We start from the raw sequence: 26,489 nt of genomic DNA on the forward strand, positions 1-26,489 counted from the left end.
AGGTCTGGGAACCGTTTCCACAGACTTCCGGCCATGTTTGAATTCACAATGCCAGCGTTTTACAAGGTCATATGATGGGGCATTATCACCATAAGTTGCTTTCATTTCATCAAAAGTCTCCTGTGGTGTGCGTCCTTTCAAATACAAAAACCGGATCACTGCTCGACATTCAACAGGCTCCATTTCACACCTGACTTAGTTCAAACACCTGTAAAACAGAAACCACAATTAGTTCAGAGCTTTAATTTGCCACATCCACCATAGAGATATAAATCATTGCACATACAAACTTTCAGCTACATCAGACAACTGGAAGTGGGTCGGGGCATTACTTATTGAACACCCCTCTTATATTAAAGGAACGTTCACATGGTGTCTGTGTGTCTGTGAGTTCGTTCCCTATGAACTCGAAAACGGCCAGATCAATGTATATGAAATTTTACACGAAGATGCTAGATGTGCGTGGATGTGTTATTAGATAGATCTTGTGTCGGATGTTTTCCGATAAGTATCGATAATCGATAATCGATAATCGATAATCGAAATAATCCGATGAAAGAAGAGACAGGCGATTTTAACCAAAGTTAGCACCTTACACAGCCTAACATTAGAAGTGCATTTGAGAAGTTTTATTACAACAAAAGCCGAAAAGCCCGACATATAAAATCAGCAGTAGGTTCTTTGATATGACTGGGGCGCGTTCGAAATTAATGAATCTGTTTAAAGCATAATTTCACAATGATTCTGGACTTTTTCATTTGTAAACTTACATTCAAACCATCATCACCGCACAAGCAGTAAGGACAAGAATAGGTAATGAATTGTAGGCGCGTTCCTAATGAATGTTTCTCTTTAGGGAACAATTGAAGGATGATACTTGACTCATGCATTTTAAACTTTAATGCAAGCCATTATATAAAATATGGGAGTGTAAAAACATTCGTTGATCATCATTCAATTCCGGGCATCGTCGGCTCACCCTGCTATATATATATATATATATATATATATATATATATATATATATATATATATACATATATATATACTGTTTTATTATTTTACCCTGAAATTTGGATAATCCATGGATCCATAGATTAAGGAAAAACTTATTATATTCCCGGTTTCCAGTATCACATGATTTTTCTTTTTCAAAGTCCACTTAATTTAAGATTTGATCTAATTTAGAATGTTTAACCGTTTATATTCTCATGTTTAAATCCTTATGTATATTTTTTTTTTAATTTGAGGGTAAACAGTTACGGATGGTCGCTACAAACAGCCATCTGTTTCAGTCAATGAGACTTCGTCACGTCAGGCGACCCTGAACCCATCGACGCCACACTGAAAAAGCTTTTTCTTTGTGGCGTCAATGGGTTCAGCGTCGCCTGACGAAGTCACATTGACTGAAACAGATGGCTGTTTGTAGCGACCATATGTAACTGTTTACCCTCAAATAAAAAATATATTTTGCTCTTGTTATTGATCACTATCGAACAACCTCGTTTTATTCATTAGTCCCGACTTTTGAACATCTCACACCTTTATATATATATATATATATATATATATATATATATATATATATATATATATATATATAAAAAGTTATAAAATATATATGGCGATTAAGCTACACTGAATATTCCGCGTTTCATCCACTCTAGGACTCTTCGGGCTGATGCGCGAATTTTGTGGTTGTCTTTTTTTATATACGCACCTTCTATTGAGATTTTAGTAAGCCAATCAGCTTTCTACTATTCACCGCGCCCTTCCTATCAGCCAATGAACACGCGCTTACCAGACAAAGGCCTATTTGACCTCTGGTTTACCTGTTCCTTTGTGTGTGCTCTATTTAGCCTGGATATCTAGTTTCTTGACCTGTTTTAGATCTAGGTTAGGGTTTTTTTAATGTTAGTTTATATATATATATATATATATATATATATATATATATATATATATATATACATGTAGTATGTGGCACAGAGGTTGAAATTTAGCAAACAGTACGGGACCTATTAGATTTGTAGATTCTTTCTGGAAGCCTGTCTAAGAGTGAAATACTAGTGGTTGATGCACCAGCTCAGATTTGGTAACTATACTTCACGTATGAGTGAATTTTAGCTTTGTACATGTGTAGGATTCTCTCTGGTGTGAGAAACTCTTTAGAAAATGCCCTCATCGTGTGCGTTTCAAATAACCTCTGGTAACCCGGTCCAGCTCCTGGCCTTCTCGTGTGGTTTAGCTACAAAACCTGGCGAAACTGTTCATACTGACTGGAAGAAGGGATAAAAGGCGGCCCACAGGCGCCTTTAAACCAGTGAACTCGAGAAGGTGGTGCATCGTCAACTTTGGATGGTAACCCACTTGGGAGAAGGCAACTTTGATTCAAAACCTCCGCTGCGTTGCGGGATTACTCTATCAGGGAGAATATCTAAGGGAGTAAACCCGACAGAAATCCGGAGACCGAATCGTTAAGGTGGCCTGACTTTATATTGTCATCACCAGCAACTTATGCGGAACGGTTAGACCCAAACTATATCGACACTATCTTTTCTTTTGATATTCTGGCTTTGCAGAGGGGGGGGGGCTGTTGCATGAGCAACAGCTATCATCCCATATTACCCTGCCAAGGCTATGTAACTCCATTGCTATACCATCGTCTCCCGACAACAACCAATAACGAGTAATTGTCTAGCATGGTAGAGGGAGCCCATCTTCTTTGCAACAACCTTTATGTTTATTCATTTTTATCTCCTTTTTTTTTTTCATCATTTTTCGTTTTCTTTTATATCACTAAATTATTCTCTTTTTTTTCTTCTTCTTCTTTTTATCAGGTGGTATATTGGCGCACACCTTCCCTCCTGAAATGGGCGCTGCCCATTTTGATGATGACGAAGACTGGGTGAACGGTAAGAGTAGCGGGATTGATTTAGAAACGATGGCTACCCACGAATTTGGCCACGCCCTCGGCCTAGATCACTCCGCCGAACGGAATTCCGTAATGTCACCTTTCTATGGGACGATACCCACCAATTTAAAGTTGCACTCGGACGATGTGTCAGGAGTTCAAAATATTTACGGTAAGCTAGCACTCCTCTCCTCTTTCGTGCCGCTCTTATGCAACTAATAAAAGTGACAAAAAGTAATCCTCTTTTACTGGTCAGGTATGAAGATGTTCTTCGAATACTTGTCCAAAGCCAGATTTCATTATAGAAGTAGTTGAACCAAAAAGTCGTTACCTACGAAATTATTTTACTAACACGTACCCGGCGTTGATATTTTAAAGACATTTGGTGATAATCGTAGAAGAGATTGGCCGTATGTCACAATCAGTTCCTGTGGGGGGGGGCAAGTAAACGCAAACAATAATAGTATTATTTCATGTGACTTGCATTGACACAATTATTATCTACCAAGCTATTCTCTCACTCCAAGGCATACACGCATACACGTGAGCGTACACGCACACCATTTTACTTCTAGAAGGGTCGTCGAGGTTTCGGTTAAATGAAATGTACATGTCTCCATCCGGCAATATGGGCTTTCATAGGTTGAATAGGCAACATGGCCGACCGAAGCTGACGTCACGTGTAAACTTAAAATTGCGAAATGCCGATATACGAACGAAATGCGTTTTAATAATTATCTACCAGGAGCCAATATCTGTAGACAGCCTGAAATGCGCCAAACATCGATGTTATTGTTTTATTTTCGTTTGTCATTGCAAAACTCAATCATGTTTAATAAAACAAAACAAGAACAAGAATGTTATTCTATACAACAATCATACCAAACCAAAAGCCATGAATAAATATCTGAAGATATGAAGACCTTGAAGCATAAATACGTTTACAAAAATAACTGGATTATGCATTAAATAACCGAAAACGGTTCATACGTCATCAAACAAAACAACCAAACCAAAATCCATGAATAAATATTTGAAGATATAAAGAACTTGAAGTATAAAATCTTTGGCCAAAAAATTACCAGATTTGGCATTAAATAACCCGAAATATATGCTGTAAAACAAAACAATCAATTGATCAAATTGTCTCATTAAGCTACCTTGTTTCGATATGCCGATAACACACACACACACACACACACACACACACACACACACACACACACACACACACACACACACACACACGCGCGCACACACAAGCAGACACACACAAGCAGACACATACACAGACACACAGATGCACACAAACACACACAAACACACAGACACAGATACACACAAACATACACACATAAGCAGACAGATACAGACAGATACACAGACACAGACACGCAGATACACACAAACACACACACATACACACAGATACTCACAAACACGTACAAATACACACACACACACACACACATATATATATAATATATATATATATATATATATATATATATATATAATATATATATATATATACGAGCAAACAGTTAATAAGACATGTTAAAAAACACTTTGGAAAAGAGTTAAAAACATATTTAATCTGAAAAGTAGGTATTTAATTATTATAGTAAAAAATAATTATGTATATATATATATATTGGAAGCAAGTCATTATCTAAGTAGGTCTGATTGAACACGGCAGAGTTATTCTTTTTCTGGATATGTTTTCTAATCGCTGAGCGGTATTTTTTTTATTATTTCAGCTGGCATGTTGTATAAAATGGCACCCAAAAGTTGTTGTCCAGCCATATTCTACTCAAGCGCTTTTTATCATCAGGAACAATTGTTGTTGTTATCGTTTTCTTATATATATATATATATATATATATATATATATATATATATATATATATATATATATATATATAAACAGAGATGTGTGTGCCACAGACGATTTCTGATTGGTTAATCCAATAATCACATCTCCTAAAAAAACTATGGTTCCTACGCTCTTAACTTTACCATAAAATATTATGGTCTTATTTATTGTCCATCTTGGAAGGGTTCAATTTTTTTCTAACTTGCCATTTACAAATTACAAAAATACGAAACTTACACCAGACATCACAATCCAACCTCCGACACAACGTCCGCCATTCTGGCGCTAGCCGCACACACGTACACACAAAACGAAAACAAACGCTGGGCAGATTATTAGTACTACTACTACTACCCAGCACACGCACACACACTCTTTAAAACATGTTCTTTTGAAGAGACGATTTTTTTAAGCTGTTGACACACATGTTTTAAAAATCTAGCAAAAAATAATTTTCCTGAAATTTTTCAATATTTAAAAATAAATTATGCCGGCTGATTAAATTTTAAAACTTTTTTTTAAAGCTAGAAAGATAAAATTTAAAAATACTTATTTATATATATATATATATATATATATATATATATATATATATATATATATATATATGAAACTAAACTAAAAAAAAAAACGCGCGTTCACTCGTGGTCTTTTCATTTCGGGTTTGTATTACTGTACACATAGATTCGAAAAAGTTGTCAAAAAACAAATATATAACAAATAAATGTTATCAAAGGCAATATAAGTTACTTTTCTACCAAACTGGATATATTTTTCGTGTTTTTATTCAATGTAACATGTTTATTCAGCTGGAAAACCATACAGTGTTTACCGATGTATTGGAAAATTCAAGATGGCGCCTCACTCCCTCTTTAACATGGTAAGTATGGGAAAAGGTGTTATAAATAAAAAACTAGAAAGAATACTATTAAAAACCCGCCGAATATAAGTCAAGCTATGTCACGGTAACATATATTGAGCGAGTTTTTAACAGTATTTTATCCAGTTTTTTATTTATAACACCTTTTCCCAAACTTTGCGTGTTAAAGAGGGAGTCAGACGCCATCTTGAATTTTCCAATACATCGGTAAACAATGTATGGTTTTCGAGCTGAATAAACATATTACATTGAATAAAAATACGAAAAATATATCCAGTTTGGTAGAAAAGTAACTCATCTTGCCTTTGATAACCTTTATTTGTTATATATTTGTTTTTTGACAACTTTTTCGAATCTATGTGTACAGTAATACAAACCCAAACATTCATTTTGATTTAAAAAAAATTCATTTTGATTAAAAAAAATAGTTTAATTTTAATATTTGTTTATTGTCTTAACTCATATCAAATGTTTTGCTTGTGTTCTACTTCAAATATTCATAATCTTACATGCATAATTTTCATTTAATTATATTAAATAAACTTCAAGTTTACTACAAATCAAATCGTGTTCCTTCACTTTTTTAAAATGTAATTTATAAGTAATTAAAGAACGCATTCTAATCTTTAAAATCTATAATACAACGAAATATTCAATTGCTTATAATACTTAAACAAACAACTTGTGTTTTTTAAATTATTTTTTTATTATTAATATTAGATGAGTTTCATTATAAATCATCGTGTTCTTTCTTTATTTCTTTATTTTAATCCAATTTTGAAGTTTTGTAACGCTGTCTGTAAAAATTACTGTTCATTATTGACAGTCTAAGAGTTCCACATATCTTGCTTGTTGGGACCTCGGCGATGACGTCATTTTTTCAGCTGGCCGGCCATCTTTATAACGAAGGCCACGCCACCATCCCCCCCACCAAAATGGGAAGCCTGGCATTTTCTCACCCGAAAGGGGGGAGCTTGGCAGTTTCTCCCCCAAAGGAGGGAGCCGGTGTCCCCCCCAAGGGTGGGGGGGCGAAGAGGCCAGGAGGAGGTGACTTTTTTCTTTGGGGGGGGGGGAGAAGCCTCCAGGCACCCTCCTCCCTGAAGGTGGGGTTGGGGATTATCTCTCCCTGAAGGGGGGAGGCCGGCACCAAGCATGTAAATCCAGAGGGGTGACTTTTTTTGTTACCCCTCGGAGTGGGAAGGGGGCCGATCACCCAGGCAACGCCGGGTAACCCCTGCTAGTATATATATATAATAGGTTGAAAAGAAGTTTCTTGAGGAACTTTTTGTTTTGATTTCAAATGATGTATTTTCAAATAAGTTTTCGTTATAATACCTTTACTTTATATATCATTTTAAAGGCGTTTCATGTTCTATCTAATCGTTTAAATTAAAATCGTTTTAACACAATTATGTCTTCTTTCCAGAACGTTGAATATAAGATGAAAAAAAGGAAATTCGCTCAATTTTCTTATTTGAATTCAAACTAGGCCGAGAACTGCTGAAACCGCTCACCTCTAATTCAAGAAGCAAGTTCTCGAACTGCTGTGCGTGGATTGGTTTCAACTAAGGCTTAATTTATCATTGTCAACATACGATGACTAACCACCTTCAAGACTCTCGTCACCGCTACAAAATTTCTTAAACCACCATTGTTCTGTGCGTTCAGTAGTAGTTCCTGGGCCAAACGCTTCATTGATATAGCGAACTGTTTCAACAGCTTAGCAAAGTTGGCAAGGTGAATGAACATTTTGCATTTCAGCAGACCAACTTCCATCCAAACAAAGATTTTACTCGTTATAAACCATCCTTGGTACATGATTATGATTTCCTGTAAATTTCTGATTTCGATTCTTCGGACTACTGTTCTCATCTCTTCATTTTTACAACGTTTCGGTCGATGTAACCTCCGACCTTCTTCAAGTGTATCTTATCAAATTAGGAATTTTCTAGTTAAACAAATAGGTAGAAATTATTATGACAATTCAAATCAATACAAATAAAAGAATAAATGTATGCATGTCTGTCTGTGTGTAAATATTTAACCGTTAAACTCATAAACGTTTGCATTTCTGAATTTTTTAGACGAGAATTGGTTATTCGTATTATTTGGGTTCATACGACTACTGTTCTCTTAAGTGTGATTTTCACAAAGTTTCGGTCGAGGTAACCTCCGACCTTCTTCAGGTGTATCTGGTCGAACTCGGGAATTTGACAGAATTTTGAGCAGAACACTTTATTTACTTCACGGTGGAAGCGTGCTCTTGTTCCATCAGCCATGACTATATAGAGATCTTAAGTAATTCAGAATTGTAGTTTTCGGTCTCCCTGTAACTCCTCCTTTGAGGTGTTTAGGACTTCTGTTTATCTGGAATTCTCGGCTCGTGTTGTCTAGTCTTCTCTGAGGTTGTTACATGAATCCTGGTATGCTGAAAGCGAATATCAAAGCCGCAGGCAGGAAGAAAGACAAACCCATGTAGTCTATTCTATGAAGCTTAATTTTCACAAACTTATGTACAATTGTTTTTACAAATCTCATTCAGTTCTTAGTAAGTTTTTTCCAAAGTCTCAAATCTCTTCACATACAGCGACAGACGGTTGGATGAGGAGGGGAGGGGTAACGTCTCTTTGTGAGCGGTCACACACTTCGAAACTCCTTCGGGAACTCACTAATTTCCATCCGACAGTCGTATATATAGTGAGGTATGTGGATGGGGTGAGAGTCTCCCTAGCCAATAATATTTCGCCACGAAATCGTTAACTTTAGGTTTTTGCGTGTGTGTGCCGTTCCCATACCTGGGATTTTCTCACGACCGCCAAGGTCAGATGTCAGTTCTGACATCCGACTTTGAGTTCACCAAAGCCAGACAATGTTATGTTTCGAGTTTCCTGTCATCAACTTAAAATATATTTCTCTGGTTTCAAACAATATCTATTTTGACATGAAATAAAATATGTATATATTTATCTTCTCTATCTTAAATCCTCGGGTTATCTGGCGTCACCCGGGACGATTAGCTATCTCAGCGTAGTTCTAAAGCTCCTCAATGGGGGATTACGTCACAGCCCACACTGAGAATTGAACCTTCAACATATCCACAGGCATTAAAAATTTTTGTAGACTCTTGAAAATTCAGTCTGTTATGGTTATATGATATGACTGATCAGTTTTATGATTTCAAATTTAAATGAACAGCCACAGCAGGAATTGGAATACACCTTACTAAAGCTTTATTGTCACAGCTGGTGAATTTCAAATATGCAATCTGGGCGTGAGGAGGGTTTAGAAGAACCATTTACAATAAAAGTCAGTTTTAAACTTGGATAAATCCCACAGAAACGTATGGAATACTTCAAACTGCTTTTGGGCCATCTTGCATGAATGGATCATCAGTTTTTTTTAGTGGCAGATTAAAGGAACGCAGGACGCCTATGACTGATGATGAAAGTTGTGGGAAGAGTAAGGAAGTCAGAACACCAGAGTTGATTGGCCAAATACAGAATTTCATGGATAAGGCCCGTCGTGTGTTTATAGAGGCAATAAGTGCACGGTTTGATGTCAGTGTGGGAACTATACACACAATTATTCGTGAGGAACTGAAGATGCGGAAGATGCACCACTTCACGACTCCAATCTTGTTATTTGACCAAGATGGGCATCAAGACAGTTCCTCATCCTCCTGATAGTCCAGACTTTGCACCCTGTGACTTTTGGTCATTCCATAAGCCCAAGGAAAACTTTAGAGTCTTTCGTTATGAGACAATAGAGATAAAAGAGACTGTGACGAGGGTCATTGACACGAGAACTTCCATGGGGCCTTCCAGAAGTTGTTGGAACGGTACAATAAATGCATTGCAGCCGGAGGAGATTACTTCGAAAGAGTTTCATGCGTGTACTATCAATAAACGTGCCGATACGAAAAAAGACTGGAAACTTATTGAAGGAACCTCGTATAAGGTTGTGAAATTTATACACGAGAATAGTATGTCTATTAAATACTCTGTTTTTTATTTATTTTGTTAATATTCAAGAAATTTATTTTCAATATTCTGTACTTACAGGTAAGAAATCTATAGGAGACAGTCACTTTTGCAACTACTCGTACAAAAGTCTTGATGCGGCAATGAGAAGTGAGTATTACTTTAGTTTGTATTATTTGGATTATGCGAATTTCTCTTCTCATCTCCCATGACATTCTCATAAGGTTTCGGACGATAATAGATCAAATAATACCTCCGACCTTCTTCAGTTGTATCTTATTGAACTAGGAAATTATTATATCCAACTGAAGATTCTGTACGGTGTAACGTAGTTGCTGGCTCCGTCGTCCAATGATCAAGCCAAGAAACGTACGTATATTGGCGACTTACGCGCCGAGTTACTTCACTGAATGAATGCATCTATATGCATCAAGATCAAAGGAAAAGAAAAATGAAAAGAAAAGGAAAAAGATGCATGACGATTTGGAAGATACGCTTGACAGGCTCGCGAGTCTCCTCCTCCTCCTACTCTTTTGAAAGCAAGCGGCCGACCTGTGAGTTCTCGAGTGATATTAAAACACAACAGCTGATTGTAGCTATTTACAATGCCTCCCCAACAGATACTACACTTTGATCTTGGCCAAAAGGCCAAACTGATTGTAGCTAAAAACATTGTGTCGTGCTGCCGCCATCTTTAACTTTCTCAAAATCACCATTCGCCGCCTTTAAATGTCTAAAAATTACCATTCGCCATCTGTAAATATCTTAAAATGAATATTCGCTATCATTAAATGTCTCAAAATGATAATTCTCCATCTGTAAATATCTTAAAATGAATATTCGCTATCTTTAAATGTCTCAAAATGACGATTACCCGTCTTTAAATGTCTCAAAATAATAATTCTCCATCAGTAAATATCTTAAAATGAATATTCGCCATCTTTAAATGTCTCAAAATGATCATTCGCCATCTTTAAATGTCTCAAAATGATAATTCTCCATCTGTAAATATCTTAAAATGAATATTCGCCATCTTTAAATGTCTCAAAATTACCATTCGCCGTCTTTAAATGTCTCAAAATGATAATTCTCCATCTGTAAATATCTTAAAATGAATATTCGCCATCTTTAAATGTCTCAAAATAACCATCGCTGTCTTTAAATGTCCCAAAATGACCATACGCCTACTTTAAATGTCCGCAGTAGTCAACCGTCATTAGTAACCACTGCACAACACAATTTTATGTTTCAACATTTTTACTGTTTCAGACACCGAGAAAACATTGGTCGTTCCCATCAAAATAAATTTCAACTACTCTATAAAAAAAAATAGCATCTTGTATTCAGTATATCGTCTTCAATATTTCGGACTTCAATTTCTCCGGTATTGTTGATTTACTGTAAAAGAGACTTATTTATCAAGATATTTACTTACCTTGGAACGGTATTGAAAAAAAACCCCAAAAAACAAAACAAAAAAAAAAAACAGCGAAAATTAAGTACCTAGTACGGATCTGATTCGTTGGAACACTTATTTGGTAACAAAAGTACCTGAAATCTATTACAATAGAGTTGTATTCCGGTCTGTTTGTTTGTTGGTTTGTTTGTTTGTTCACAAATTCATAACCATGTATGTAAGGTACACTGTTTCAAAAATTAATTTCGAGTCTGTAGACTGAAAATTGACAAAGTTATTGCGTAGGGAAATGTACACACACTGACACGCAGATACACAGACAGACAGACAGACACTTTCATTTTATATATATTTTCAGTAGAAAACGAACTTTTACACTCTTTTATTCCAGCGTAAATTCTCTCTCTCTCTCTCTCTCTCTCTCTCTCTCTCTCTCTCTATATATATATATATATATATATATATATATATATATATATATATATATATATATATATTAGTATGGGCGCCCGGCGTTGCCCGGGTGTTTGGATGTGTATGTTGAGCAAAAAAAAAAAAGTGGTAGTAGGAAGGCAGGCTCGAACCCGTACCGCAAAGGAGGAAAAGAAAGGGGTAAAACCTAACGTTTATGCTGTTACGACCACCGCAAAATCGGAAGCGACACTTTTTTAAAATTAAGGCTAGACAATCTAAAGGAGAGGATAACTTTCAAAAATATCAGCGAAAAAAGTGACGCCCCCTGTAGAAAAGTGCCTATTTTAAGGGGAAGATAATGTCGTATGGAAGATCGAACTTTAAAACGATACTGATCTTGGTAAAATCCGTCGCCTCTATTGAAGGTTTAAGGCAGACATGCAAACAGACATACATACATACATTTATCTATTGGTAACTAAAAATTTTCGACCTAAACTGATTAAAAAGCTTGCCCTATCTCTAAATACCCTTTATGTAAAATTTCAAATATTTAGATCAGAAATTGTTTGAGTAATTTGGAAGAGACCGCAGAGGTCAATTTTTTAAAACTTTGACCCCCATTATGACCCCTTAACATTTATTGTTTTGAGCTCAAATCAAGTTTTTAAGTTAGATCCATGTCCAAGGAATGTATATCTAAAATTTCAAGTGCGCAGACCCAAAATTGTCGGAGGAGTTTGGTAGAGTTCTCAAAGGTCAAATCGTTGCACTTTGACCACTTAATCGTAAAATTTCTTGCCAAAATCCAATCACATCAATTTTCCCAAATCTCAGTACCTTGTATCTCAAATTTCGAGTTTGTAGACTAAAAATTGACAGAGTTATTGCGTAGGGAAATGTACACAGACACACAGAAACACAGATACACAGATACACAGACATGTTCACTTATATATATATATATATATATATATATATATATATATATATATATATATATATAAATATATATATATATATAAAATGAAAGTGTCTGTCTGTCTGTGTATCTGCGTGTCAGTGTGTGTACATTTCCCTACGCAATAACTTTGTCAATTTTCAGTCTACAGACTCGAAATTTTATATGTAAATAAAATATAAATTAAAATCGAGGCATAGCCAATAGATTGCACCGCAGCCCATATGGTTACGTCGTCAGCATTGCACACTTTATACGTGCGACGACCGGGGTTCGCGCCTATGTCGGAGCACGTCATTGATGAGATGCAGTACATCGAAACCCACTTTGGGTCTGGTGTTGTCCGTTGTCGATGCAATTGATCGATTCCATCTAATTCTGGGTTCTAGCTTTATCATGAAAAAGTGTATGTGAATGGGTATTTATATATATATATATATATATATATATCAGTTTTGATAATTAGCTTCATGTTATTAATGGTTATCTATATATATAAAAGCAAAAATGTGTGTATGTATGTATTATGTATGTGTGTATGTTTGTGTGCCTGCTAAAAACTTTTGACAAACACGACGAAAATTCACAAACTCGGTATCATATCGAAGCCCCACCCTTCGCTCGAAAAATATCGAAAAATTGGCCAAAAACGTTAACGACAATTTTCGACAGGACCCCCCCCCCCTGTCAAAAATTGTCGTTAACGTTTTTGGCCAATTTTTCGATATTTTTCGAGCGAAGGGTGGGGCTTCGATAACAAAAATGGTTTTCTCGTGACGACGATCGGTTCTATGCATGCGCCAGATGACGTCATGACCTGATTTACTTTAAATAGTTGAAAAACTTCCTAAATTTCATGTACGTCTCGTTAGGTCAATTGATTAGCGCGTTGGTTCATTATCTAAACGTTTTGGGTTCGAATCGTGGTGTGAGATGTCTTGTTTCTTTTTTCGATTTTTTAAATTTAAATATTGAACCAGTGTTATTTGAGCTATTTTCACGTAACGTTCGATTTTCTGGTTTTTTTTTTTACTTCGCTTATCCACCCCCGATCACACACCCCAAAACATCCGAGTACCCACCGATTTTTAAAATTTTAATATCGAAACAGGCTTATTTAAGCCATTTTTTACGTGTTCGTTTTTCTGTTTTCATCGTTCGTTTGCTTTTTTGTGTTTTTTTCGATGTTTTACTTTATTAAAACGTTGTTTTCTTTTTTTTTTTTACTTCGCTTATAACAAAAAACCTGGTCATTGACGACGTCGTCGTCGTCGTCGTCGTCGTCGTCGTCGTCGTCGTAACGCTCGACAACTTCCGGGCGCGCACCTGTCAATTTGGTTCTTACTTAAATAAATTTAAACATCTTTCACTAACTCATTCTGGCTAGCCGATTTTATTTGCAAACTTCGCCTCAGGGTTCGGATTCGATCCTACCTTTTTTTAACACCACACACACCTCCAAACACCCGGGAAACGCCGGGTAACCCCGCTAGTCAGTAATAAAAATGTTTTAATTGTTCTGTTTTAAAATATTATTCATAGTTAATCCATTTAATTTATTTTTAATTTATATTTAATTTAATTTTAAATATTAACCGATAGCAGTTGCGTTTAAAAACGGACGTAAGCTTGATTTATATAAGCTATGAGAGTTATTTATGCGCATTATTTCCCGTTTGATTTTCATAGATGCAGATGGCTGTGTTTTATACTTCCATAAATTCAACATGTAGTCTAATTGAGGGAAATCGTAACAAGTAAGGATATTCGATTTATCTTAAATCGTATGTCTACTGAAACATGTTTCAACCTAGAAATGCTGGGTATATACAGCTAGTAAATGTTAGATTATGCCGGCACAACACTGCGTTGCCTTGCTGATAATCGATTAAGGGAATCGACTATCATCATTAAAAGTTAAAAATGTTAAATAAAAAGACATTATTGTTTGTCGGTATGAACAAGGACAAATATATTGTTTCAGAATTCGGAACGGGTTAATAGAACAATAAAACAATAAAGCAAAAGAACCAGAAATGCGACCTTAGCTAGTTGCATGTTAAAATACTCAAACAAATAGGTTTTAAAAACAACAGATCGAAAACGTGATTCAAAGTCACATGTCAAAAGAAGTGAATTGAAATACGTTATAGCTAGCGAATTAGTCGATAGTCAGTTAGACAGAGACGAGGTACGGACAAAGAGAGTGAACGGATACAGTATTTGGGCGAGTTAAAAAAAAAACAAGATTTCTCTATGGCTGGCGACTTTAAGATCGATCGATTTACTTCTGTTAATATCGATGCGACACAATGGCAGAACGAATAGAATTTGAACTCTCAATGTTATGCAGACAAACAAGACCTGTTTATAATTAACCCTCAAAATGAGAGATCTACTTTTTAATTCGTCATTTTACGTATAAGACAATTTTTTTAAGTTAAGATTATATTTTTCCTTTTCAATTTTCTAATTGCAATAAATTAACTTTAAATTTCAAGCAACGACCTTTCTCTTTCTTTTCACGCTGAGTTTCCGGAAACGATTTTGTGTTTGTTGATAATGGCGAAGTTATTGACGGGCGAACAGGACAGAAGATGGCTGTCCAAAAACTTTTTCATGGGGGTCCCGACTGGGTACAAGCCGCAGCATATTCCAAAGAACGCAGAAAAGTTTATTTATTTAACAGTAAGTAGTATACTTTACAAACCTCATTACATATATTACAAATATCATCACATATATTACATATATTACAAATATCATTACATATATTACATATATTACAAATATCATGGCATATATTACAAATATCATTACATATATTACAAATATCATTACATATATGACAAACTTCAATACATATATTACAAATATCATTACATATATTACAAATATCATTACATATATTACAAATATCATTACATATATTACAAACCTCAATCAATATATTATATATATCATTGCATATATTACAAATAGCATTACATATGTTACAAATATCATTACCTATATTATCAAATATCATTACATATATTACAAATATCATTACATATATCATTACATATATTACATATATCATTACATATATTGCAAATATCATTACATATATTGCAAATACCATTACATATATTACAAATATCATTACATATATTACAAATATCATTACATATATCATTACATATATTACAAATATCATTACATATATTACAAATATCATTACATATATTACAAACCTCATTACATATATCATTACATATATTACAAATATCATTACATATAATACAAACCACATTACATATATTACAAATATCATTACATATATTACAAATATCATTAAATATATCATTACATATATTACAAATATCATTACATATATTACAAATATCATTACATATATTATTACATATATTGCAAATATCATTCATATATTACAAACCACAATACATATATTACAAATATCATTACATATATTACAAATATCATTACATATATTACAAACCACAATACATATATTACAAATATCATTACATATATTACAAATATCATTACATATATTACAAATATCATTACATATATTACAAACCACATTACATATATTACAAATTTTATTTCATATATTAGAAATATCATTACATATATTACAAACCACTTTACATATATTACAAATATCATTACATATATTACAAATATCATTACATATATCATTACATATATCACAAATATCATTACATATATCACAAATATCATTACATATATTACAAATATCATTACATATATTACAAACCTCATTACATATATCATTACATATATTACAAATATCATTACATATATTACAAATATCGTTACATATATTACGGATATTAATCTTGTGAAATATGAAATACGGATTTCAGTGAAATTTCAGTGAAACTATACTACAATAGCGAAATTCGGAAAATGAAAAAATCGATAAAAAACAATGGGATCTAATAACTAAAAACAATGATATCTACTTAATAGAAATGTCAATTACGTTGAAAAATAGACTTGCAGGATATCCAACACAAATTTGTGAGGAATTTGATCGTGAATGACGAATGTGAGTCGATAACGGCCGGCTACTGCCGTATTTGGAAGATGAACTCGCTCCTTTCAAGGGGCTAATTCTCTTCATGGCTGCAGTGCAGAAAAACTAAACAGAAAGTTCGATCCGTTATGGATTATCGGGAGCTAAATGAGTACCTGAACATGTATACGGGCAACACGGGTGTTTGCTTGCAAAAATCAAGGGAGTAGTTACAGGAAGGCCCAAACGTTGCAGGGTTAGACCTACGCCAAGCCTATTTGCAAGTACATGTCGATAAATCTCTTTGACTGTTCCCAACAGTGGAGATCAAGGACCAACGATATTGTCTAACCCGTCTCGCATTTTCCAATGTCTTTCCTTTAATAATGCGGGAATTGTTAATGTTGTCCTCAGTCAGGATAATATTATAAGCGCGGCTACGTCTTCCTGTTTTGACGACATTTTTGTGAATGAGAATGTATGTTCGTCAACCCGTGTCAAATAACATTTGGAGAAGTTTGGTTTGGCAAGAAAGACCCCCAGAACAGTTGGGACTGGGTTCGTACATGTTGGAATTAAGTGTCCAGGAGGAGCAAGGAAAACTGTTATGGCGGCGTTGAAATGACCTTCCAGTAGTCCCTGATAAACTCACCCGTTGAATTGACTGGCCACTTCCTGGTTACATGTCGCCACGGCGTTTGTAAAAGAAAGGGCAAACACTGTGACAACTTGATAGGATGACGAAGTGCAAGATCTTCTAGCACGGACGATCAAAAACATTTGTTTGAGAGCATTCCAGAACGATCCAGTGAAATGTGATTAGTGTATCTCTGGACAAGAGGTTACAGTGTGGGTAGATGCTAGTTCCGTTGCAGAAAATAATGGTACTGTGACGGAAGACTCAAGTTGGCTCCGAGCGATACACTAAGACAATCATATAAACGTGGTTGAGCTTGATGCTGTGCTGCGAGGTGTCAACCTTGCATTGCAGTGGAAAGCCAAGACCTTCATTTACGAACGGATTTTGCATGCGTATATCGGTGGATAACTAACACCTTGTCCCAGACGAGAGTGCACACGAAAGCAGCCCCTGAAATGTTAATTACATGTCGCCTATCCACGCCCCGGGAGTTGGCTTCGAAATATGCACTGCATATTGATGTGGGGGCTCGTTACGTCTAACGATAACCGAGCTGACCAATTTACACGGGTACTCCTGCGATGGTTAAATAAAATCTGTAAAATGGCAGAACCCAGAGAACATGTGTATCCTGTAGTCGCAAAACACAACGTTTTTCAAGTACAGGCAATTCATCGGTCCAGCGGACATAACGGTGTGAAAAAAACGTAGTTTGTAAAGTTAATCAACCCAGTATTAACTGAGGCTGAGGTACGAACGGTGGTTGAGGATTGCAAAGAATGCCAATATATAGATCCAGGGCATTGGAAGCCAAGTAAGCTTTGTCATAGATAACTGGAGTAGGGTTGTTATGGATCTAATCCATTTCTGCACTCAACTCTACATGACATTGATAGACTCTGGCCTTTGCCGTTTTACCCTCTGGATACACTTGCACTGACAAAACTCTGCTAGCGAAATCAAGCAGTTGAAAGTCGTGTTCTGTGAAAGGGTGGTCGCCAATTGAGTTGCTTACGGACAATGGCGTGGCGTTTTGCGGAAAGAGATTTGCTGAGTTTACACGGATATGGGGCGTACACATACGATTTCGGTGCGTCCATTTGCTATCGGGAAACAAAATAATAGAGAGATCCCATCGCACAATAAAACGCATTACGACAAGAACACAATGCATAATATTGGAAGTAGTGTACTGGCACAATGTTACGCCTAAGGACGACAAAATGGCTACGACTGTACCTGCAAACGTAATATACACCCACCTGTAGGATCCATGTCAAGGGTATTAATGAAGTGATAGTTCTCGACAATGCAGTTACTAGTCCGTACAAGGAGGGGGATGTTGTTTGGATGAAGGGGAGTTATACAACGCAGTTCAACACGGGTATAACATGCAAATCTTTCTTCTGTGTCCCACGTTGTGTATTATTCATTAAAGACATTTTCATGGTGTGGAGTTTGTGGCAACGCCGATCCCAGAATTGTTTTACCATGTGGTTTTGCTACAAGAAATGGGGCAACCTTTCCTTGTAACAAATTGGAGGGGTCACAAAAGATGAAATGATAATTTGGACCATTTGCTTCCGTGACCCTGAAAATATAGGTTTAGCAGTTAAAATTAGTGTTCCAGCTTATTTAGAAGCCAAGATATTACAAAACGTACATCTTACGGCGGCCATTTTGTAAATCCAATATGGCCGCCATATACGCATCTGGGCAAATGCAAACATTAATTTTCTGATTCCTGAGACAAAAACCTTTTCAAAAATGCATAGGTTTGCAAATCTCCAAAAAGTTCCCACAAAAGTTAAAATTGTGCCATTAGGAACCTGACTAATTTAATGTTTCTATTTGTGGGGTTCCAGTAAGACCTTTTTTTTAGTCTGTTCAATCATTTGTGTTTGGTTGTATTTCAATTAGTTCTGTATTTGAAAGCCAAACATTTCTTGAGAATAAGTTTCGCTTGATCCGCAATTGTTTGTTCCACTCTATGGTACTCACTGGACATACTTAAAATTACTAATGACTAGGGCTACGACAAGGGCGTATTCTTTTCATTGTTTTGACTCTCTAGTATATATCCGACATAGTGTGAAGCATACATTAACACAGAAACACACACACACATACACACGCACACACACACACACGGACGCGCACACACACAAATCCTAAATGTGTGTACTTAGTTTAAGTTCTGGTGAGTTCTTTCAAAGAATGTTCGTACATACGCCCCCCCCTCCATATATAATTGACACTTTTAATTATAGTCATTAGTAGGGCTATGTCAGTAGCATATTCTTTCCATTACTTTGACTCTTCAGTGTGTATCCGTTGATATCTTATATGCTTTTATATAGAGTGATGTTGTTCTCGGTTGATTAACTGTATCTAACTGTGTCGGATATATACTAGAGAGTCAAAACAATGAAAAGAATACGCCCTTGTCATAGCCCTAGTCATTAGTAATTTTAAGTATGTCCAGTGAGTACCATAGAGCGGTACAAATAATTGCGGATCAAGCGAAACTTATTCTCAAGAAATGTTTGGCTTTCAAATATAGAACTAATTGAAATACACTAAAACATAAATGATGGAACAGACTAAAAAAAAAAAAAAGCCTTACTGGAACTCCACAAATAGAAACATTCAATGTAGAAGCCTTGCAAAACTCGAAAACAAAAAACATGGAGACCGATATCTATGAAGCAGCGGAACTTAACGAGAATGAAGCAGCTGAAGTTGAAAACAGCATACCACTTATGAACGAAGAAAATCAAAGTCTTTTCTCTTTTGTTGTCCAGTTCTTCCATGGGGTTTTTGGTCTATGTGTGTTAATTTGCTTCTCCTCTGTTTGATCTGTATTATTTTTACTAGCCTGGGTGCCCGGCATTGCCTGGGTGTTTGGAGGTGCAAAAAAAAATGTGGTAGTAGGCAGGCAGGCTCGAACTCGTACCGCGAAGGAGGGAAAGAACGTAAAAAAAAAACGTTACATCTTCGCTGTTGCGCCCATCGCCAAACTGGAAGTAATAAAGATTTAAATTAAGGCTAGTCAATCGGAAAGAGGCGAAAAAAAGTGACCATTCCATGTAGAAAAGTAGCCAGTTAAAGGTGAAGGAATTAATGTTTTTAGCCAATTTTTCGATATTTGTCGTCCGAAAGATCGAGTTCAAAACGAAGACGATCTCGTGAAAATCCGTCGCCTCCGTCAAAAGTTTTAGGCATACATGATGATTGCAACGTCTTGTCAGACGAGTGCCACTCCCTCAAACATTTAAAATCCATGAGCCCAAATGTCTGAGGGAGTATCTATACAAAGATGATGTTACAGAGTCTTAGCTTTGTACGACAGCTAAGTCTCTCTCTCGGTTCAAAATGTTGAGATCCAGCAACAAGCAAGAGCAAGATAGCCAGCAGCAAGTTAAACTGCAGACCAGCTTAATGCGGGTATTGCTTCACAGTTCGTCTGCGCATGCTCACTGAGCAATTCCATTGAAAAAACAAAGATGGCGGCCAATTCAAACTACTAGAAATTACATTGCATAATATAGGTATTTACATCTCGAAAACTATTTGCCTGCGATATTCGCTTTCAGCATACCGGAAAACCTGTAAAAGTCGTCATTTTTTAAAATAATTTTTTTAGTCCGTGTATCACGGTTTTTCTCAATTAAATTATTCGATCAAAAGATCATATTTATTAAAAAAAAAAAAAGAGAATAGAAGGCTACGAACATTAAATTAGTATATAGAGATGTTAATTGAATGTTCGTTGTATGTTATCATCTTCTACCTTTCTTTTTAATAAATAGGATCTCCCGATCACCGAAAAAATGTAAAGAAAAAAAAAATGTTTTAATGATATCGCTTTTGAGCCGTACATGAAACTAAAATACACCTTCTCGGTCTTTGGCTAGGATCCAAGAGTAGTATCTGTTCTGTCTAAATAAGATATCATTAAGGGTTTCCGTTTACGTCGGACGTCCATGCAACGGAAATATTTCACAGACTCCTATAAGGCTTGATTGAGATTGTCGGACTGACTTCCTCATCTTGGTTGTTATAGTCACAACGTTTCGGCCGTTGTGCCCTCCGGCCTTCATCAGGTGTTTTGTATCGAACTGGGGAACCGTTTGTTAGGAGTCTCGAACCCAACCCTTTATTATTATTACGGGGGTACAGTGTTCGGACTCCAGCTAGGCTCTGGGACATAGTTGCTGATTCTCTGTTTTGAATGTTACTTTTCACTGCCTTCGTTCAGGATTGAACTCAACACCTCTGGGTAACTGTAAACTTTGATACAACGTCTAGGACCACTCGGCCATATGTCACTAGTTTACAGTTACCCAAAGGTGCTTAGTTCGATCCTGAACGAAGTACTTATTTTGTGTGTAACACTTACATCCGAGTGACTGTCGTTTATTTGTTATCGACTTCAATTCCTTGTAATAAATAATTTTACCAAGAATTCTTCATAAGTTTTAGTTTCGGTTTCGATTACAGACGAATGAACTCAAGTTATATATATATATATATATATATATATATATATATATATATATATATATATATATATATATATATATATATATATATTCATAAGTTATGGTTTCGGTTTGGATTCAAGCTGATGCACCCAAGTCATATGGATATTTTTTTTTTTTTTTGGAAATGGCAAGTTTATAATATAGAACAATCAGTAGAACGTTAAACTCTATAATGAGGTATGCGGAATATGCAGGAATTTTAATATCATATTTAAGCGTATTTACGACCGGGCTACGCCGGGCATTCATGCTAGCTTGGATAAATACTTTTGCCGTTTTAACAAAACAGCCGAAAAAATATCAGAGCGTCTCAATTTACGCTGAACATTTGCAGAATGCCAATATCAATATATCACATTGGTCCCGCCAATTATTATTATTATTATTATTATTATTATTATTATTATTATTATTATTATCATTATTATTATTATTATTTATTTTTATTTTTTTATTGTTGTTATTGTTATTATTGTTATTATTATTGTTATTATTATTATTATTACTAATATTATTATTAAATATTATTATTATTGTTATTATTGTTATTATTGTTATTATTATTATTATTTTTATTGTTGCTATTGTTGTTATAATAATATTAGTAATAATAATAACAATAATAATAACAATAATAATTATTGTTATTATTATTGTTATTATTATTACTAATATTATGATTAAATATTATTATTAGTGTTACTGTTATTGCTATTATTATTATTAATATCGTTATTATTGTTATTATTATTATTGTTATTATTATTGTTATTATTATTATTACTAATATTATTATTAAATATTATTATTATTGTTATTGTTATTATTATTGTTAATGTTTCTGTTATTGTTATTATTATTAATATTGTTATTATTGTTATTGTTGTTATTATTATTATTATTATTATTATTATTATTATTATCATTATTATTATTTAAATAAGAGTTCGTCACTAATTTACATCTAGTGACGATCACTAGTGTTCTATTGAATTGAAGTACCAGTAAATCCCCAAAAGTTTCCAAATTATTTCAGTAGATCTTACACTCTTCGGTCTTTTTATATTCACAACCAATTTGTGTTGATGTTGCATTTTTATTATTATTGGCTCACAAGGAGCTTCCACACAGTTCATCAAAGATCTTTCCTTCAAAACAACCCGTGGTGTTCCCTGAAAGCTGAGTGACAACAAGCCTCTCCAGATTTCCAGTACTCTGCGCCTCTTTCGATAACATTTGCAAATGAATTTGCGTTATCGGAACAGTCACTTACCATTGATTTCTCGCTGGCAGCAGCTGTTGGTCTCCACTGGAATTTGAGTGGCAATAGCCTTCCCAAGGTTCCCAGTTCTCTTCGCACTTGTCCAGCGGAGGTCTGGTCAGTGCTCTCTCCTCGGTCTTTCCATCCTTCTTGACTATTCTCGGCTATTTGGTATCACTCTTTCTTTTTTTTCTGGAAGGGGGGGGGGTGATGTGTCAATGGGAGGGAATGGGGAATAGAGAACTTGTAGATTCAGTGTTCTTGGTTTCATGTAACGCTTCTTCATGCTTTATTTCTGCAGCAGTTTGTCTGACCTGCTTATGTGGCTCATGTGTATTAGTGTCAGTATGCAAAGGTTTTTCTTAATATTTCAGCTGTTTTCATAATTGTTATTCGCTCGATCTTTCCAGTCATTCCTCTGATTCCAATTTCTCCCATTCTTTTTACAAAGATTTTCGGGATTGTTCCTAGTGCTCCTACTATTATAGGAATTATCCTGATTTTCTTCATCATCTTTTTTATCTCTCTTGTTCGCTCTGTGTATTTGCTCCGTTTTCATTTTGCTCTGATATTCACCTGTGGTCAGCTGGAACAGCAAAGTCTACGATTTGACAGGAATTTTCTTTCTTGTTTAGTATTACGACATCCGTTCCCCTCCTCCTCCTCCTCCTCCTCCTCCTCATTCTCCTCCTCCTCCTCCTTCTTCTTTTTCTTCTTCTTCTTCTTCTTCTTCTTATTATTATTATTATTATTATTATTATTCAGATGACAAGGTATGGGCCTACTACGTCTATCCTGGGTGGAAATTCAGTTTAGTAGGAAATTTTCCAAAATATATTTCCAACAGAAATATCCACAATCCTGAATGTGCTCTGCGGTATAACTTTAATGAAGAATGCATTTTTCTTCTGAAGGTTTGTAACATTTTAGTTTTATTTGTAGTATTCTGAATCTTACTGAGTTTATATAATTCAATAATCGTTCATATACCAATAAAATTTAAGCCAAAAAGAGATGATTAAACTAGTAGCTACACTATTATCATAATTGAGCATTCATATATTGTTCTAACAAAAACCAAGACTTCAAAGAATGGGTTGATAGCAACAAATAGTGTATTTCATCGTTAGTTAAAATTGTTTCAAGACTATTCGGACCAATACAAACATTATGACGTTTGAAACTTTTCGCAAGAATCGCCTTTCTCCAGACTTATTGAATAAAAAACACTTTAACAATAAAACATTATGGAAACTATATCCTTTATAAAGAAAAGAAAACAAGTGAAAATATTTTACCTATATCGCGTCGTGGCAACTAACGATGAAATACACTATTTGTTGCTATTAAGCCATTCTTTGAAGTCTGTGTGTTTGTTAAAACAATATATATATATATATATATATATATATCTGTAGTGATCGACATACAGTCCTGTTTCGTTGTATCACAACTCATCAGTGCCGCTAGACTAGTATCTCTCCCAAGCCAAGGATTGAACCTAGAACCGTCGTGTTGACGGTCTGCGGTTCTCCCACTCGACCATGGAATTGACGCCCGGAAATAACTCGTCGGAATGTCTATTTAAATAGACACCCGCCACCACCTTTATAGTGCTCAAATCGTCTGTTCGTAAACAAACAAACAACGAGCTTCGCATTTTCAGCCAATTAAGTAGCGGGTGAGATTATTTACGACAGTGCTCTACCCAAAGAGGGGGGCTTATGAATATATATATATACTTATATTCATATTTATATGCATAGTTACATATATATATATGAATATATATATATTTACTTATATTTATAAGTATATTTACACGTATATATTTATACATACAGGGTGGGCCAAAATAAGGGTACTATTTTAAAAAATTCATAAATTCATGTAAGTTTTAAGAAGTGTTTTTCGGCCAAAATTTATTTTGTTTATTTCAAAAAAATCTCGGAAGGGTCAGTCTACACACACATAAAGTTTGGTGAGTTTAATTTTTATTTTGTGGAAGTTATTCAAATTTAAAGATAGGACCCTTATTTTGGCCCACCCTTTATATGCTTATATATATATATATATATATATATATATATATATATATATATATATATATATAAACATATATATATATTCATATATATAAATTTATATATATTTATATATATACATATATATTTGTATATATTTATTTATATACATATATTTATATACATATATATTTATATTTATATATACTTTTATATATATATATTTACATATATTTATATACATATATATGTATATGTATATACATATATATTGGTATGTATATATACTTTATATATATATTTATATATTTATTGATTATATATATATCATTACATATATATATTTATACATATATATCTATATATATTTATATATATATATATATATATATATATATATATATATATATATATATATATGTTTATATATATAATAGCATTTCAGCCCGGCGTTTCCTGGGTGTTTGGATTGTGTATGTTGAGCAAAAAAAAAAAACAGTGGTAGTAGGAAGGCAGGCTCGAACCCGTACCGCAAAGGAGGAAAAGAACGGGGTAAAACCTAACGTTTATGCTGTTACGACCACCACCAAACCGAAAGCGACATTTTTTAAAATTAAGGCTAGACAATATAAAGGAGAGGAGAACTTTCAAAAATATCGGCGAAAAAAGTGACTCCCCATGTAGAAAAGTGCCTAGTTGAAGAGGAAGATATTTATATTTAATGTTTTTAGCTAATTTTTCGATATTTGTCGTATGAAAGGTCGAACTGTAAAACGATACTGATCTTGGTAAAATCCGTCGTCCCTTTTGAAAGTTTAAGGTAGACATGCGAACAGACATACATACATACATTTATCTATTGGTAACTAAAACTTTTCGACCCAAACTGATGAAAAAGCGTTCCCTATCTCTGAATACCCTTTATGTAAAATTTCAAATATTTAGACCAGAAATTGTCTGAGTAATTTGGAAGAGACCGCAGAGATAACTATTTTTTTTAACTTTGACCCCTATTATGACGTTAATATTTATTAAGCAAGTTATTAAGTTAGATCCATGTCCAAACAACCTATATCTAAAATTTCAAGTGCATATACTCAAAATTGTCGGAGGAATTTGGTAGAGTTCACAAAGGTCAAATCGTTGAACTTTGACCCCTTAATCGCCAGATTTCTGGCCAAAAACCGATCACATCGATTTTTCCAAGTCTCAGTAACCTGTATATCAAATTTCGAGTCTGTAGACTAAAAATTGACATAGTTATTTCGTAGGGAAATGTACACAGACACACAGATACACAGACATTTTCACTCATATATATATATATATATATATATATATATATATATATATATATAGATAGATAGATAGATAGATAGATAGAGAGAGAGAGAGAGAGAGAGAGAGAGAGAGAGAGAAAGACTAGCAGTTTAGCTCGGCTTAGCTCGGGCCCTATGAACTGTTCATAACTTTATGTGTATATGTATATATATATTAAAAAGTTTGACTCATGTCCAGGTAATCCAC

General features: G+C 34.6%; 1 protein-coding gene across 4 annotated transcripts in view; it reads left to right on the forward strand.

Moving 5' to 3' along the window:
- LOC145269481 (matrilysin-like) overlaps positions 1–26,489 on the forward strand; it is a 67,339-nt gene that overhangs the window by 29,147 nt on the left and 11,703 nt on the right. For 2 of the 4 annotated variants that reach the window (XM_080125203.1, XM_080125204.1), the window contains exons 6-9: positions 2,841–3,086; positions 9,732–9,800; positions 14,975–15,130; positions 23,704–23,852. In XM_080125203.1, coding sequence (XP_079981329.1) covers positions 2,841–3,086; positions 9,732–9,800; positions 14,975–15,130; positions 23,704–23,852 — 620 coding nt within the window. The remainder of the gene's footprint in view (positions 1–2,840; positions 3,087–9,731; positions 9,801–14,974; positions 15,131–23,703; positions 23,853–26,489) is intronic. The other 2 variants (XM_080125205.1, XM_080125206.1) reach the window with 1 other exon arrangement.

The sequence above is a fragment of the Euprymna scolopes genome, chromosome 45 (assembly GCF_053919585.1).
Source record: "Euprymna scolopes isolate OS-2025 chromosome 45, ASM5391958v1, whole genome shotgun sequence".
In the NCBI taxonomy this organism is placed as follows: Eukaryota; Metazoa; Mollusca; class Cephalopoda; order Sepiida; family Sepiolidae; genus Euprymna; species Euprymna scolopes.